Below are 18,502 nucleotides of genomic sequence, written 5' to 3' on the forward strand. Positions count from 1 at the left end.
TCTGTTATGAGAATTGCTACTCCAGCTTTCTTTTGATTTCCATTTGCATGGAATATCTTTTTCTGTCCCCTCACTTTCAGTCTCTATGTGTCCCTAGGTCTCAAGTGGGTCTCTTTTAGACAGCATATATACAGGTCTTTTTTTTTTTTTTTTTCTTTTTGTGTTACATGGGCCTCTCACTGTTGTGGCCTCTCCCATTGCGGAGCATAGGCTCCAGACGCGAGGCTCAGTGGCCATGCCTCACGGGCCCAGCTGCTCCGCGGCATGTGGGATCTTCCCAGACCGGGGCACGAACTCATGTCCCCTGCATTGGCAGGCAGACTCTCAACCACTGTGTCACCAGGGAAGCCCTCAGGTCTTGTTTTTGTATCCATTCAGCCAGTCTGTGTCTTTTGGTTGGAGCATTTAATCCATTTACATTTAAGGTAATTATCGATATGTATGTTCCTATTACCATTCTTAATTGTTTTGGGTTTGTTATGGTAGGTCTTTTCCTTCTCTTCTGTTTCCTGCCTAGAGAAGTTCCTTCTCATTTTTTGTAGAGCTGGTTTCATGGTGCTGAATTGTCTTAGCTTTTGTTTGTCTGTAAAGTTTTTAATTTCTCTGTCAAATCTGAATGAGATCCTTGCTGGGTAGAGTAATTTGGTTGTAGGTTTTTTCTCCTTCATCACTTTAAGTATGTCCTGCCACTGCCTTCTGACTTGTAGAGTTTCTGTTGAAAGATCAGCTGTTAACCTTATGGGGATTCCCTTGTGTGTTATTTGTTGCTTTTCCCTTGCTGCTTTTAATATTTTTTCTCTGTATTTAATTTTTGATAGTTTGATTAATATGTGTCTTGGTGTGTTTCTCCTTGGATTTATCCTGTATGGGACTCTCTGTGCTCCCTGGACTTGATTAACTATTTGCTTTCCCATATTAGGGAATTTTTCAACTATAATCTCTTCAAATATTTTCTCAGTCCCTTTCTTTTTCTGTTTCTCTTCTGGGACCCCTATAATTTGAATGTTGGTGTGTTTAATGTTGTCCCAATGGTTTCTGAGACTGTCCACAATTCTTTTCATTTTTTTTCTTTATTTTGCTCTGCAGTAATTATTTCCACTATTTTATCTTCCAGGTCACTTATCCATTCTTCTGCCTCAGTTATTCTGTTATTGATCCCTTCCAGAGAATTTTTAATTTCATTTATTGTGTTGTTCATCACTGTTTGTTTGCTCTTTACTTCTTCTAGGTCCTTGTTTAAAGTTTCTTGTATTTTGTCCCTTTTATTTCCAAGATTTTGGTCATCTTTACTATCATTATTCTGAATTCTTTTTCAGGTAGACTGCCTATTTCCTCTTCATTTGTTAGGTCTGCTGGGTTTTTACCTTGCTCCTTCATCTGCTGTGTGCTTCTCTGTCTTCTCATTTTGCTTAACTTACTGTGTTTGGGGTCTCCTTTTTGCAGGCTGCAGGTTCATTGTTCCCGTTGTTTTTGGTGTCTGTCCCCAGTGGCTAAGGTTGGTTCGGTGTGTTGTGTAGGCTTCCTGGTGGAGGGGACTAGTGCCTGTGTTCTGGTGGATGAGGCTGGATCTTGTCTTTCTCGTGGGTTGGTCCACGTCAGGTGGTGTGTTTTGGTGTGTCTGTGGCTCTATTATGATTTTAGGCAGCCTCTGTGCTAATGGATGGGGTTGTGTTCCTGTCTTTCTAGTTGTTTGGTATAGGGTGTCCAGCACTGTAGCTTGCTTGTCATTGAGTGGAGCTGAGTCTAGGTGTTGAGATGGAGATCTCTGGGAGATTTTCGACATTTGATATTATGTGGAGCTGGGAGGTCTCTTGTGGACCAATGTCCTGAACTTGGCTCTCCCACCTCAGAGGCACAGACGTGACGTCTGGCTGGAGCACCAAGAGCCTGTCATCCACACAGCTCAGAATAAAAGGGAGAAAAAAAAGAAAGCAAGAAAGTAGAAAATAAAAGTTATTAAATAAAAAATAATATTAAAAAAAATTTAAAAAGTTATAAAAAAAGAAAGAAAAAAGAGAGTAACCAAACCAAAAAACAAATCCGCCAATGATAGCAAGCAATGAAAACTATACTAAAAAAAAAACAAAAAAAAACCCTGGCAGAACCCTAGGACCAATGGTAAGAGCAAAGCTATACAGACAAAATCAGACACAGAAGCATACACATACACACTCACGAAAAGAGAAAAAAAAATATATATCGTTGCTCCCAAAGCCTGCCTCCTCAATTTGGGATGATTCGTTGTCTATTCATGTATTCCACAGATGCAGGGTACATCAAGTTGCTTGTGGAGCTTTAATCCACTGCTTCTGAGGCTGCTGGGAGAGATTTCCCTTTCTCTTCTTTGTTCGCACAGCTCCCGGGGTTCAGCTTTGGATTTGGCCCTGCCTCTGCGTGTAGGTCGCCTGAGGCGTCTGTTCCCGCCCAGACAGGACGGGGTTAAAGGAGCTGCTGATTCGGGGGCTTTGGTTCACTGAGGCCGGGGGGAGGGAGGGGCACAGAGTGCGGGGTGGGAGCCTGCGGCGGCAGAGGCCGGCGTGACATTGCACCAGCCTGAGGCGCGCCATGCGTTCTGCCGGGGAAGTTGTCCCTAGATCCCGGGACCCTGGCAGTGGCGGGCTGAACAAGCTCCCAGGAGGGGAGGTGGGGAGAGTGATCTGTGCTTGCACACGGGCTTCGTGGTGGCTGCAGTAGTAGCCTTAGTGTCTCATGCCTGGCTCTGGGGTCCGTGCTGATAGCTGCAGCTCGCGCCTGTCTCTGGAGCTACTTTAAGTGGCGCTCTGAATCTCCTCTCCTGATGCAGCAGGAAACAAAGAGGCAAGAAAAAGTCTCTTTCCTTCGGCAGGTCCAGACCTTTTCCCGGACTCCCTCCTGGCCAGCCGTGGCACACTAGCGCCCCTCAGGCTGTGTTCACTCCGCCAACCCCAGTCCTTTCCCTGCGCTCCGACCGAAGCCCGAGCCTCCGCTCCTAGCCCCCACCCGTCCCGGCGGGTGAGCAGACAAGCCTCTCAGGCTGGTGAGTTCCAGTCGGCACCAATCCTCTGTGCGGGAATCTCTCCGCTTCGCCCTCCACACCCCTGTTGCTGTGCTCTCCTCCATGGCTTCGAAGCTCCCCCACTCCACCACCTGCAGTCTCCACCCGCGAAGGAGCCTCCTACTGTGTGGAAACCTTTCCTCCTTCACAGCTCCCTCCCTCTGTTTCAGGTCCCGTCCCTATTCTTTTGTCTCTGTTTTTTTCTTTTGCCCTACCCAGGTACATGGGGACTTTCTTGCCTTTTGGGAGGTTTGAGGTCTTCTGCCAGCATTCAGTAGGTGTTCTGTAGGCGTTGTTCCACATGTAGATGTATTTCTTATGTATTTGTGGGGAGAAAGGTGATCTCCACGTCTTACTCTTCCACCATCTTGAAGCTCCTCTCTATTTATTTTTGGCTGCATTGGGTCTTCGTTGCGTGCAGGCTTCATCTAGTTGTGGCGAGTGGGGGCTACTCTTTGTTGCAGTGCATGGGCTTCTCACTGCGGTGGCTTCTCTTGTTGTGTAGCACGGGCTCTAGAGCCCAGGCTTAGTAGCTGTGGCACACGGGCTTAGTTGCTCCGCGGCATGTGGAATCTTCCCGGACCAGGGCGTGAACCCATGTCCCCTGCACTGGCAGGTGGATTCTTAACCATTGCACCACCAGGGAAGTCCCTGAACCAATCTTAAATTTGCTCGTTTGTTCATTCACTCAGCAAATATGTCTGCGTATGTATTATGTACAAGATATTATAGGAGGTACTATGGAGAATACAGTGGAGAACCAAGCATAGATCTCATCTTCAGTGAGCACATGATCTAGTAGGGGAAATGAGACCTATGTAGACATTTATAACACAAGATAGAAAGTAGTAGTTACCAAGAAAATGGCGCTATGTGATGTCAGAGAAGAGCGAGTTATTACTTCAGCTGGTGGAGGGACAAGTGGCTGGGAATTAGGTAAGGGTTCCAGGAGGAGATGGTGTTTGTGTGAGGCCTTAAAGGGCAGGGTAGAGTTTGATAATGCAGTTTTGGTAGGAAGGTAGAGGATTCCAAGGTGAAGGAACGGCTGGTACAGAGGCAGAGTATTGAGGGGTCTGAACAGGGAACCACAAGTAATTCAATAGGATCAAAGCACAGGGTACTGGGGAGGGAATCATAGGATGCCAGGTTGGAAAGGAAGCATCAGATGGTGGAAAGCCCTGAATGCCAGATTGTGGGTTTGATTTTATTCTGTTACTAATAAGGAAATACTGGGGGGTTGTAAACACTAGTAAGAGCTGTTTTGCAGGAAATCTGATCAGGTGGCAATATAATGGGTGAGGTGATTTGGAGCAGGAAGAAGGAAGGAAAGAGGAAATACCAGGTAGGGGGCTATTTCTGAAGTCCAGGAGAGAAAGGGGGCCGCACTATGGCTGTAACGGGGGTGGGTGGGTGGAGGAAAAGAGAATTGCAGAGGAATATACTGAACCTGGCAAGTGATTGGCTACTAGAGAGGTAATTCAAAGTTAGCACTAAAGTTTCAAAACTGGAAAGAAGGTATTGCCAGGTAGCAGAATTGTGGGTAGGGATGGTAGGTTTTGACTGATGTTGAGTTTGAGGTGCTAGTGAGACATCTGAGTGATGCCCGGCCCACAGCAGGACTGAATATTAGGAAGTTTCCTTTGTGGATAGGGTGGTCCTCTTCTAGATCCCCATAGAAATTGCAGTTCATTCAGGGTAGGGACCTTGCAGGTTGAGAAGAAATCTGGCAGAATGATGAGAACCTATGACAGTGCACCTCCTGAGCAACAAATGACTATTTCCTTATCCAAATCCTAGACAGATTGGGCAAGATGCTTAGTGGAGTGTGAGATGGTTGTTCTATGTGCCACTCATCACTTTTTAAAAAAATATATTGAAAATTTTTTTGAAGTATAGTTGATTTACAATGTTTCAGGTGTACAGCAAAGTGATTCAGTATATACACCTATATATATATATATATATATATATTCTTTTTCAGATTCTTTTCCATTATAGGTTATTATAAGATATTGAATATAGTTCCCTGTGCTATACAGTAGGTCCTAGTTGTTTATCTATATTATATAGAGTAGTGTGTATCTGTTAATCCCAAACTCCTAATTTATCCCTCCCTCCCCACCACTCATCACTTTTAACTGTCCATCCTTTAAGTGGCTTCACATCTTTGAGCCAGATGGCTTGTGCTTGACATTGTACCTTGATAGCTTCCAAGTGTGCTAGATGAGTTTTGACTGCAAGACACCCTTGGCCATGCCCTGATTGATTCACAGTGCAAAATGTTGCCTAAGCAATTCCACAGAGACAGAAAGGAGATCAGTGGTTGGCCAGGACTGGAAGAAGGGGAAATAGGGTGTGACTTCTAAGGGGATATGGAGTTCCTTTTTGGGGTGATGAAAAAGTTCTGGAATTAGATAGTGGCAATAGATGCACAGCTCTGTGAATATACTAAGAACCATTGAATTGTATACTTTAAATATTCAGTAGATAAATTGTATGGCATCTGAATTATATCTCAGTAAGAATTTCTATAAGGAAAAAAAAATGTTGCCTAAGAAGAAGAAGAAATATATTTTCCTTTTCTTACTTTCTGGACTGGAAACCTTTTGTCATTTTTCTAATTTTCAGTTTAACTACTTTGACAGAGTCCTTTTGCATGGTTTTTCTGCTCATGTTACTTTCCTCTGCTTTTTCTAAAAGAAGATCTCTGGGTAGAGCATTTCTGAAGTTGTACTAGTAAGATGCCCTTCAGGCATGTTTCAGCATCTAAGAAAGCCTTTCAATCTGCTTAGAGAAAGCAACATATTAATCTCTTTAAGAATTAAAGCATTTGCCAAATTAAACACGTGAATGAAAACATTCTAACCAGATTTGTGTTGACTTCTGTGCTCACAGTGTAAACACACACACGTGTGCACACACAGACACACATACACACACGCACTCACGCAAAGTATTTCAAAACATCAGAAAGCAATGGCTTTCAAAAGTACTCTCCAGCCAACACCCTCTCTCATATGCCAGAACTCAGTCCAGAGCAAGCTTTTTTATAGCTGAGTTATATAAACACTTGAAGCCCAGAGTAATCTCTAAAATGGAAATACTGACATCGCTTGACTTGAGCAACACAGATGGCTCTGGCTTTTTTAGCTAGAACATGATGAGTTTTCTAATAGGAAGCCAAGAGGCTCTTTGGGGTAGAACTGTTAAGAAATGTAGAGACTGGGAGGAAAATCTCTCAGTGGATTGCAGTTGTAAGCACTGTGCCCTGGCTGCATTCTCCTACTACCCCTCTTCCTTCTGTAATCAGGAAAACTGCCCAGATAGATACTGCCTTGTATAAGTATAGAATGTAACCTTGACTTGTGACCTTAATTTTCTGCAGTCCCTTGCTTACCCTAGGGTTGCTGGAAGCAACAATGGTGATTATTGTCTCAGATATGAGACTCTGTAAGGATGGACAAGAGACATCTGAATCGTTTAAAAAATAAGTCTACCAAAAATTCTCCCCCAATGTGTCAAGAGAATGAAATTGATGCACTTTAAAAGTTTTCAAGTGTTTTGGTGTATTAGCTCACTTTGGTCTCTCAATCACTCTGTTTGATAGAAGAGCTGTGTGTTGTTGTTTCCATCATTATAGTCAAGGAGGTAGCATGAATAACCTGTTAGTGGTCAGGCTAGGATTAGGAAGCGATACAGACTCATTGTTCCTTCCCCAGTACTCGGATGCCCAGTACCAGGACTCCCACATACAGACCTGCCCTGCTCCCCAGTGACCAGACATTGGTGTAGCTAATTGCATTTGCGATTTCATTTCTCATGGTTGTTTATTGTCTTGGCAGTTGGCTTTGCCTGGGTACCTTTGCTGAAGGATGGTAGAATCATCACATTTGAGCAGCAGCTGCCAGTTTCCGCTAATCTTCCCCCAGGCTACTTGAATCTGAATGATGTTGAATCAACAAGGGTAGGAAAATATCTGTATTTGTTGAAGGAATCATGATGAAGTGTTTTTTTCCTCTCTTTTTAAAAAACTGTATTGAAGTATAGTTGATTTACAGCATCGTGTTAATTTCTGCTGTCCAGCAAAGTGATTCAGTTATACATATATGATGAAATGTTTAAAAGGTAGAATACCGTTGGCATAGTCGATAGTTTGGTCTGGTTGATAGCTACTCAGAGTGTGGTTTGAGGGCCGGTGCTGGTCCACGACAAATAAGTATAGAAAATGAGTGCTGAGAAGCTTGTTTAATAGTTTGACAAAGTAACCTCATGTCTGTTGATTCTGATAACGATTTTTAAAATGGGACTTTGATTTTGTGCATAATGAAAAGAATTCATTTATTTAGTAATTTTTATTGTCATTTGGAAAAGTATCAGCCTGCAAAGGATTGGAAATTCAAAATGGTTTAGTGTACATTTATTCTAAAGACATGTTATTTTCTCCAATAATTCCCTATGTGCAAAACTAACACATTTGTTTCTGAAAGAAAATGTTGAAATGCATAAAGGCATTATATGTTGCTCATCTATCCATTGCTATGGTACAGAAACTCATGTGTGTATTTTCTCTTCACAGCAGTCTAATGTGGATATTAAGTGGGTAGATGGTACAAAGCCTTTGTTGAAGATTAAAAGTCACTTGGAGTCTACCATTTATACTCAAGTAAGTTTCATCACCTGAATTTTGTCAATTTTAATACTTGAGTATATTTCTGGACTAAAATAGACTATATTCGATTCTACAGCCTTAGAGAAGTTGTGGCCTGAAAGACTTTCTCATTAGTAATAACATCATTCTTAATAATAGCTCAAATTTAAAAATTCTTCTCAAATTACCAAATCCTTTTACCTATTAATGCCCCTTTTTTGTTTCAGGATTCTATCCAGCATAGCGTGTTACATTTAGTTGTCATATCTCCTTAGGCTCTTCTTGGCAGTGACAAGTTCCGAGACTTTCATTGTTTTTGGTCACCTTGTCAGGACTACTAGTATTTTGTAGGATGGCCCTCTGTTGGGATTTCTCTGACATTTTTCTCATGGTTAGACTAGAGTTGAACACAGAAATTTGCAGTCAGTGGATCATGGCTGGCTACTACAGTTTGCTCTTAGCCTCGGCATCCATGAAATTAGGATCAAGTATCTGTGAGATGCCTCAAGCACAGTTTGAAAAATCACGGATGGAGAAGGTGAAGTCCACGCTCTTTGGTGTGGCCTACAAGGTCCCTCTCAATTTCCCCTGCCCACTTCATCATTTTAGAGGAAAAGAAACCGAGGCTTGCTCAGGTTAGATGATTTACCCGAGGTCACACAGGTAATAATTAGAGAAAGCAGGTCAAAATCCGAATTTCATGATTCTGGTTCCTGATACAGTCCATGCCGTCCACAAATTCAATATCTGTAGATTCCATACAGGACAGCTGGACACTGACCGGTGCAGGGCCAGGGTACACTGGGCACTGAATGCCTGGGACTTGTTCTGGTGACTCCCTGCTGCTATGTTTTCTTCACCCGTGAATTCAGACCTCTCTTCCTGCTCGTTTCATTAAAATATAGAAGCAGCCCAACTTCAGAGGCTACACTAGCCAAAAAAGAAATTAAACAAATGTGTGACTACTTGGGCATACATGGTGACCCTACCCAGTGTGCTTAGGTACATGCTGAATGTGCCTGGTTTTGCTGCTTTGTGTGATGGTCGAGAGGACTATGGGACTCATTTAGGAACATGCATGTTGGTAGCTGCAGATGCTGAGTCTGGCCATTAGAAGACCCAGGGAAACAGGTTTCCAAGATTCCGGGGTGGTGTGGGGGCGGAGCCTGTGCTTTGCAGGTGGGAGGGAGGGAGATGCAAGAGGGAGGAGATACGGGGATGTATGTATATGTACAGCTGATTCACTTTGTTGTACAGCAGAAACTAACACACCATTGTAGAGCAATTATACTCCAATAAAGATGTTAAAAAATAAAAAGAAATGGAGCGGAGGGGAAGATGGCGGAGGAGTAAGACGCGGAGATCACCTTCCTCCCCACAGATACACCAGAAATACATCTACACGTGGAGCAACTCCTACAGAACACCTACTGAATGCTGGCAGAAGACCTCAGACCTCCCAAAAGGCAAGAAACTCCCCATGTACCTGGGTAGGGCAAAAGAAAAAAGAATAAACAGAGACAAAAGGATAGGGACGGGACCTGCACCAGTGGGAGGGAGCTGTGAAGGAGGAAAGGTTTCCACACACTAGGAAGCCCCTTCACGGGCAGAGACTGCGGGTGGTGGAGGGGGGAGCTTTGAAGCCGCGGAGGAGAGCACAGCAACAGGGGTGCGGAGGGCAAAGCGGGGAGATTCCTGCACAGAGGATCGGTGCCGACCGGCACTCACCAGCCCGAGAGGCTTGTCTGCTCACCCACTGGGGCAGGCAGGGCTGCGAGCTGAGGCTCGGGCTTTGGTCGGAGCGCAGGGAGAGGACTGGGGTTGGCTGCGTGAACACAGCCTGAAGGGGTTAGTGCACCACAGCTAGCCGGGAGGGAGTCCGGGAAAAGGTCCGGAGCTGCCGAAGAGGCAAGAGACATTTTCTTCCCTCTTTGTTTCCTGGTGCGCGAGGAGAGGGGATTAAGAACGCTGCTTAAAGGAACTCCAGAGACGGGTGCGAGCCACGGCTAAAAACGCGGACCCCAGAGACAGGCGTGAACCGCGGCTAAAAGCGCGGACCCCAGAGACGGGTGCGAGTCGTGGCTAAAAGCACGGCCCCAGAGATGGGCGTGAGCCGTGGCTAAAAGCACAGACCCCAGAGACGGGCGGGAGACGCTAAGGCTGCTGCTGCCGCAACCAAGGGGTCTGTGTGCGAGCTGAGGTCACTATCCACACCCCTCTTCCGGGGAACCTGTGCAGCCTCCCACTGCCAGGTTCCCGGGATCCAGGGACAACTTCCCTGGGAGAACACATGGCGCACCTCAGGCTGGTGCAACGTCATGCTGGCCTCTGCCGCCGCAGGCTCGCCCCTTACTCTGCACCCCTCCCTCCTCCTGGCCTGAGTGAGCCAGAGGCCCCGAATCAGCAGCTCCTTTAACCCTGTCCGGTCTGAGCAAGAAAGAGATGCCCTCCAGTGACCTACATGCAGAGGCGGTGCCAAATCCAAAGCTGAGCCCCTGGGAGCTGTGAGAACAAAGAAGAGAAAGGGAAATCTCTCCCAGCAGCCTCAGGAGCAGTGGATTAAAGCTCCAAAATCAACTTGATGTACCCTGCATCTGTGGAATACATGAATAGACAACGAATAATCCCAAATTGAGGAGGCGGGCTTTGGGAGCAAGATTTATGATTTTTCCCCTTTTGCTCTTTCTGTGAGTGTGTATGTGTATGCTTCTGTGTGAGATTTTGTCTGTATAGCTTTGTTTACACTATTTGTCCTAGGGTTCTATCTGTTTTTTTTTTTTAATTTTTTTTCTTAATAATTTAATTTTAATAACTTTATTTTATTTTACTTTATCTCCTTCCTTCCTTCCTTCCTTCCTTCCTCCCTCCCTCCCTGCCTCCCTCCCTCCCTTCCTTCCTTTCCTTCCTTCCCTCCTTTAGACAACGAAACAACCCAAATTGAGGAGGTGGACTTTGAGAGCATGATTTATGATTTTTTCCCCTTTTTCTATTTTTGTGAGTGTGTATGTGTATGCTTCTGTGTGAGATTTTGTCTCTATAGCGTTGCTTCCACCATTTGTCCTAAGGATCTATCCGTCCGTTTTTTTTCTAATAATTATTTTTTAATTTAATAACTTTATTATATTTTATTTTACTTTATTTTCTTTCTTTTTTCCTTCCTTCCCTCCTTCCTTCCTTCCTTCTTTCCTCCCACCGTCCCTCCCTCCCTCCCTCCCTTTTTTCTTTCCTTCTTTCCTTCTGTCCTTCTTTTCTTCTTTCTTTCTTCCTTCCTTCCTTCCTTCCTTCCCTCCTTTCTTTCTTTCTTTCTTCCTATTTCTACTAATTCTTTCTCTCTACTTTTTCTCCCTTTAATTCTGAGCTGTGTGGATGAAAGGCTCTTGGTGCTCCAGCCAGGAGTCAGTGCTGTACCTCTGAGGTGGGAGAGCCAACTTCAGGACACTGGTCCAGAAGAGACCTCCCAGCTCCACACAATATCAAACGGTGAAAATCTCCCAGATCTCCATCTCAACACCAGAACCCAGCTTCACTCAATGACCAGAAAGCTACAGTGCTGGACACCCTATGCCAAAAAACTAGCAAAACAGGAACACAACCCCACCCATTAGCAGAGAGGTTTCCTAAAATCATAATAGAGCCACAGACACCCCAAAACACACCACCATACGTGGACCTGCCCACCAGAGAGACAAGATCCAGCCTCATCCACCAGAACACAGGCACTAGTCCCCTCCACCAGGAAGCCTACACAACACACTGAACCAACCTTAGCCACTGGGGACAGACATCAAAAACAATGGGAACTACGAACCTGCAGCCTGCAAAAAGGAGAACCCAAACACAGTAAGATAAGCAAAATGAGAAGACAGAAAAACACACAGCAGATGAAGGAGAAAGATAAAAACGCATCAGACCTAACAAATGAAGAGGAAATAGGCAGTCTACCTGAAAAAGAATTCAGAATAATGATAGTAAAGATTATCCAAAATCTTGGAAATAGAATAGACAAAATGCAACAAACATTTAACAAGGAACTAGAAGAACTAAAAATGAAACAAACAATGATGAACCACAAAATAAATGAAATGAAAAAGACTCTAGATGGGATCAATAGAAGAATAACGGAGGCAGAAGAACAGATAAGTGACCTAGAAGATAAAATAGTGGAAATAACTAGTTCAGAGCAGAAAAAAGAAAAAGGAATGAAAAGAACTGAGGACAGTCTCAGAGACTTCTGGGACAACATTAAACACACCAACATTCAAATTATAGGGGTTCCAGAAGAAGAAGAGAAAAAGAAAGGGACTGAGAAAATATTTGAAGAGATTATAGTTGAAAACTTCCCTAATATGGGAAAGAAAATAGTTAATCAAGTTCAGGAAGCACAGAGAGTCCCATTCTGGATAAATCCAAGGAGAAATATGCCAAGACACATATTAATCAAACTGTCAAAGATTAAATACAAAGAAAGCATATTAAAAGCAGCAAGGGAAAAGCAACAAATAACCGACAAGGGAATCCCCATAAGGTTAAAAACTGATCTCTCAGCAGAAACTCTGCAAGCCAGAAGGGAGTGGCAGGACATACTGAAAGTGAAGAATGAGAAAAACCTGCAACCAAGATTACTCTACCCAGCAAGGATCTAATTCAGATTTGATGGAGAAATTAAAATCTTTACAGACAAGCAAAAGCTGAGAGAGTTCAGTACCACCCAACCAGCTTTACAACAAATGCTAAAGGAACTTCTCTAGACAAGAAACACAAGAGAAGGAAAAGACATACAATAATGAACCCAAAACAATTTAGAAAATGAGAATAGGAATATGCATATCGATAATTACCTTAAATGTAAATGGACTAAATGCTCCCACCAAAAGACACAGATTGGCTGAATGGATACAAAAACAAGACCCATATATATGCTGTCTACAAGAGACCCACTTCAGACCTAGAGACACATACAGACTGAAAGTAAGGGGATGGAAAAAGTTATTCCATGCAAATGGAAACCAAAAGTAAGCTGAAGTAGAAATTCTCATATCAGACAAAATAGACTTTAAAATAAAGACTATTACAAGAGAAAAAGAAGGATACTACATAATGATCAAGGGATCGATCCAAGAAGAAGATAAAACATTTGTAATTATTTATTCACCCAACATAGGAGCACCTGAATACATAAGGCAAATACTAACAGACATAAAAGGGGAAATCGACAGTAACACATTCACAGTAGGGGACTTTAACACCCCACTTTCACCAATGGACAGATCATCCAAAATGAAAATAAATGAAACAAGCTTTAAATGATACATTAAACAAGATGGACTTCATTGACATTTATAGGACACTCCATCTAAAAACAACAGAATACACATTTTTCTCAAGTGCTCATGGAACATTCTCCAGGATAGATCATATCTTTGGTCACAAATCAAGCCTTGGTAAATTAAAGAAAATTGAAATTGTATCAAGTATCTTTTCCGACCACAACGCCATGAGACTAGATATCAGTTACAGGAAAAGATCTGTAAAAAAATACAAACACATAGAGGCTAAACAATACACTACTTAATAACGAAGTGATCACTGAAGGAATCAAAGAGGAAATAAGAAAATACCTAGAAACAAATGACAGTGGAGACACGGCGAACCAAAACCTATGGGATGCAGCAAAAGCAGTGCTAAGAGGGAAGTTTATAGCAATACAAGCCCACCTTAAGAAACAGGAAATATCTCTAATAAACAGCCTAACCTTGCACCTCAAGCAATTAGAGAAAGTAGAACAAAAAGACCCCCAAAGTTAGCAGAAGGAAAGAAATCATAAACATCAGATCAGAAATAAATGAAAAAGAAATGAAGAAAACAATAGCAAAGATCAATAAAACTAAAAGCTGTTTCTTTAGAAGATAAACAAAATAGATAAACCATTAGCCAGACTCATCAAGAAAAAAAGGGAGAAGACTCAAATCAATAGAATTAGAAATGAAAAAGGGGAAGTAAAAACTGACACTTCAGAAATACAAAAGATCATGAGAGATTACTATAAGCATCTCTATGCCAATAAAATAGACAACCTGGAAGAAATGGAAAATTCTTAGAAATGCACAACCTGCCAAGACTGAATCAGGAAAAAATAGAAAATATGAACAGACCAATCACAAGCACTGAAATTGAAACTGTGATTAAAAATCTTCCAACAAACAAAAGCCCAGGACCAGATGGCTTCACAGGTGGATTCTATCAAACATTTAGAGAAGAGCTAACACCTATCCTTCTCAAACTCTTCCAAAATATAGCAGAGGGAGGAGCACTCCCAATTTCATTCTACGAGGCCACCATCACCTTGATACCAAAACCAGAGATGGATGTCACAAAGAAAGAAAACTACAGGCCAATATCACTGATGAACATAGATGCAAAAATCCTCAACAAAATACTAGCAAACAGAATTCAACTGCACATCAAAAGGATCATACACCATGATCAAGTGGGGTTTATCCCAGGAATGCAAGGATTCTTCAACATACGCAAACCGATCACTGTGATACACCATATTAACAAGTTGAAGGAGAAAAACCATATGATCATCTCAATAGATGCAGAGAAAGCTTTTGACAAAATTCAACACCCATATTTGATAAAAACCCTCCAAAAAGTAGGCATAGAGGGAACTTTCCTCAACATAATAAAGGCCATATATGACAAACCCACAGCCGACATCATCCTCAATGGTGAAAAACTGAAAGCATTTCCACTAAGATCAGGAACAAGACCAGGTTGCCCACTCTCACCACTCTTATTCAACATAGTTTTGGAAGTATTAGCCACAGCAATCAGAGAAGAAAAGGAAATAAAAGGAATCCAAATCAGAAAAGAAGAAGTAAGGCTGTCACTGTTTGCAGATGACATGATACTATACATAGAGAATCCTAAAGATGCTACCAGAAAACCACTAGAGCTAATCAATGAATGTGGTAAAGTAGCAGGATACAAAATTAATGCCCAGAAATCTCTGTCATTCCTATACACTAATCATGAAAAATCTGAAAGTGAAATCAAGAAAACACTCCCATTTACCATTGCAACAAAAAGAATAAAATATCTAGGAATAAACCTACTTAAGGAGACAAAAGACCTGTATGCAGAAAATTATAAGATACTAATGAAAGAAATTAAAGATGATACAAATAGATGGAGAGATATACCATGTTCTTGGATTGGAAGAATCAACATGCTGAAAATGACTCTACTACCCAAAGTAATCTACAGATTCAATGCAATCCCAATCAAACTATTGCTGGCATTTTTCACAGAACTAGAACAAAAAATTTCACAATTTGTATGGAAACACAAAAGACCACGAATAGCCAAAGCAATGTTGAGAACGAAAAACAGCTGAAGGAATCAGGCTCCCTGACTTCAGACTATACTACAAAGCTACAGTAATGAAGACAGTATGGTACTGGCACAAAAACAGAAAGATAGATCAATGGAACAGGATAGAAAGCCCAGAGATAAACCCACGCACATATGGTCACCTTATCTTTGATAAAGGAGGCAGGAAACTACAGTGGAGAAAGGACAGCCTCTTCAATACGTGGTGCTGGGAAAACTGGACAGGTACATGTAGAAGTTTGAGATTAGATCACTCACTATCACCATACAGAAAAATAAGGTCGAAATGGATTAAAGATCTAAATGTAAGGCCAGAAACTATCAAACTCTTAGAGGAAAACCTAGGCAGAACACTATGACATAAATCACAGCAAGATCCTTTTTGACCCACTTCCTAGAGAAATAGAAATAAAAACAAAAATAAACAAATGAGACCTAATGAAACTTCAAAGCTTTTGCACAGCAAACGAGACCATAAACAAGACCAAAAGACAACGCTCAGAATGGGAGAAAATATTTGCAAATGAAGCAACTGACAAAGGATTAGTTTCCAAAATTTACAAGCAGCTCATGCATCTCAATAACAAAAAAACAAACAACCCAATCCAAAAGTGGGCAGAAGACCTAAATAGACATTTGTGCAAAGAAAATATACAGACTGCCAACAAACACATGAAAGAATGCTCAACATCATTAATCATTAAGGAAATGCAAATCAAAACTACAATGAGATATCATCTCACACCAGTCAGAATGGCCATCACCAGAAATCTAGAAACAGTAAATGCTGGAGAGGGTGTGGAGAAATGGGAACACTCCTGCACTGCTGGTGGGAATGTGAATTGGTACAGCCACTATGGAGAACAGAATGGAGGTTCCTTAAAAAACTACAAATAGAACTACCATATGACCCAGCAATCCTACTACTGGGCATATACCCTGAGAAAACCATAATTCAAAAAGAGTCATGTACCAAAATGTTCATTGCAGCTCTATTTACAATAGCCCGGAGATGGAAACAACGTAAGTGCCCATCATCGGATGAATGGATAAAGAAGATGTGGCACATATATAAGATGGAATATTACTCAGCCATAAAAAGAAATGAAATTGAGCTAATTGTAATGAGGTGGATAGACCTAGAGTCTGTCATACAGAGTGAAGTAAGTCAGAAAGAGAAAGACAAATAGTGTATGCTAACACATATATATGGAATTTAAGAGAAAGGAATGTCATGAAGAACCTAGGGGTAAGACAGGAATAAAGACACAGACCTACTGGAGAACGGACTTGAGGATATGGGGAGGGGGAAGGGTGAACTGTGACAAAGCGAGAGAGAGGCATGGACATATATACACTACCAAACATGAGGTAGATAGCTAGTGGGAAGTAGGTGCATAGCACAGGCATATCAGCTCGGTTCTTTGTGACCTCCTGGAGGGGTGGAATAGGGAGGGTGGGAGGGAGGGAGATGCAAGAGGGGAGAGATATGGGAACATATGTATATGTATAACTGATTCACTTTGTTATAAAGCATTATATACCCCTTTGTTATAAAGCATATATATACCCCAATAAAGATGTTAAAAAAAATTAAAAAAATAAAATTAAAAAGAAATGAATCAAATTTCATATGGCTGTGTCCATATGTTTTTCAGGATCTACATGTGTACAAGTTCTTCCATCATTGCCAGCTGATTCAGTCAGGCTCGAATGAAGTTCCAGGGGAGCTCATTAAATATTTAAAGGTAAATGAACAGTAGCTTTCTGTGAAAGGTTTGTTTTTCATGTCGTTCGGTTGCCACATTTTTTGACGTGGGGGAAAAAATATCAAACGTTCCCTTTAAAAATACTTTTGGCTGTGTATCCTCAAGAGAACACTTTCTATTATGTGCTTTTCCATCAAAGGGCTGTTTAGAAGCAGACCGCAGAATTGCTACATTAGGAAGAAATTGTTTTAGCCAGAATTCGTTGACATATTTTTGAAAATCTCATGAAAATGTTTATTTCAGTTCCGTAAATTGATTTTTCCAGGCCTTTTCTCATCTTGCCGATGGCCTGGTAAAGGTGGAAAAAATTTGGGGAAAAGGGCCAGGAGAAATGGAGTCACTTTTGCTTGGAATGAAATGTGAAATGATTCCTGTGTTCATAGGTGAAAGATTATCAGAAGGGTCAGCTAAAAAGAGAGAACCTAGTTTCTGCATGTTGCATAGGAGGGAGTCATAAGTAACGCCATATTTTATCAAATGTATTGAGAATCCAAGACTCCATTTATTCCTAATGGGGTGGGACAGGGTGCACGTCATGGGACCCAGCTAACAGTGACTTTTCTTTTCAGTAGATCAGCCATGGCCAGTCAAGCATTTTTATTTTAAATGAAGCCTCTACAGGATTTCCCTTTAGGCATATGTTAATAGTGAATGATATTCTCAGGAAATGAAAAGGTTCATTTCTTTCAGAGAGGTAGTATGACATGAGGTAATACACGTATGGGTTCTGGAATCACAAACTGAATTTGTGTCCCAGGTATGTCACTTATTAGCTCTTTGATTGACCTTGACCAACTTACTTAACTTCTCCAAGCCTTTGTTTCTTCTTCTCTCACATAAAGATAAAAACCTACTTGTAGTTACGAGAGAAATGCAAATCAAAACTACAATGAGGTATCACCTAACACCAGTCAGAATGGCCATCATCAAAAACTCTACAAACAATAAATGCTGGAGAGGGTGTTGAGAAAAGAGAACCCTCTTGCACTGTTGGTGGGAACGTAAATTGATACAGCCACTATGGAGAACAGTATGGAGGTTCCTCAAACAACTACAAATAGAACTACCATACAACCCAGCAGTCCCACTACTGGGCATATGCCCTGAGAAAACCATAATTCAAAAAGAGTCATGGACCACAATGTTCATTGCAGCTCTATTTACAATAGCCAGGACATGGAAGCAACCTAAGTGTCCATTGACAGATGAATGGATAAAGAAGATGTGGCACATATATACAGTGGAATATTACTCAGCCATAAAAAGAAACGAAATTGTTTTATTTTTAGTGAGCTTGATGGACCTAGAGACTGTCATACAGAGTGAAGTAAGTCAGAAAGAGAAGAACAAATACCATATGCTAAGACATATATATGCAATCTAAAAAAAAAAAGAAAAATTGGTCATGAAGAACCTAGGGGCAAGACGGGAATAAAGACGCAGATCTACTAGAGAATGGACTTGAGGACACGGGGAGGGGGAAGGGTAAGCTGGGATGAAGTGAGAGAGTGCCATGGACATATATACACTACCAAATATAAAATAGATAGCTAGTGGGAAGCAGCCGCATAGCAAAGGTAGATCAGCTCGGTGCTTTGTGACCACCTAGAGGGGTGGGATAGGGAGGGTGGGAGGGAGACGCAAGAGGGAAGAGAT

General features: G+C 41.9%; 1 protein-coding gene across 1 annotated transcript in view; it reads left to right on the forward strand.

Annotated features, from left to right (window-relative positions):
- Nucleotides 1-18,502, forward strand: part of LOC137216965 (dedicator of cytokinesis protein 11-like) — a 64,920-nt gene that overhangs the window by 38,621 nt on the left and 7,797 nt on the right. The window contains exons 2-4 of the mRNA XM_067723089.1: nt 6,877-6,998; nt 7,611-7,697; nt 16,736-16,825. Coding sequence (XP_067579190.1) covers nt 6,877-6,998; nt 7,611-7,697; nt 16,736-16,825 — 299 coding nt within the window. The remainder of the gene's footprint in view (nt 1-6,876; nt 6,999-7,610; nt 7,698-16,735; nt 16,826-18,502) is intronic.

This window comes from Pseudorca crassidens, chromosome X, assembly GCF_039906515.1.
Source record: "Pseudorca crassidens isolate mPseCra1 chromosome X, mPseCra1.hap1, whole genome shotgun sequence".
NCBI classification, from domain to species: Eukaryota; Metazoa; Chordata; class Mammalia; order Artiodactyla; family Delphinidae; genus Pseudorca; species Pseudorca crassidens.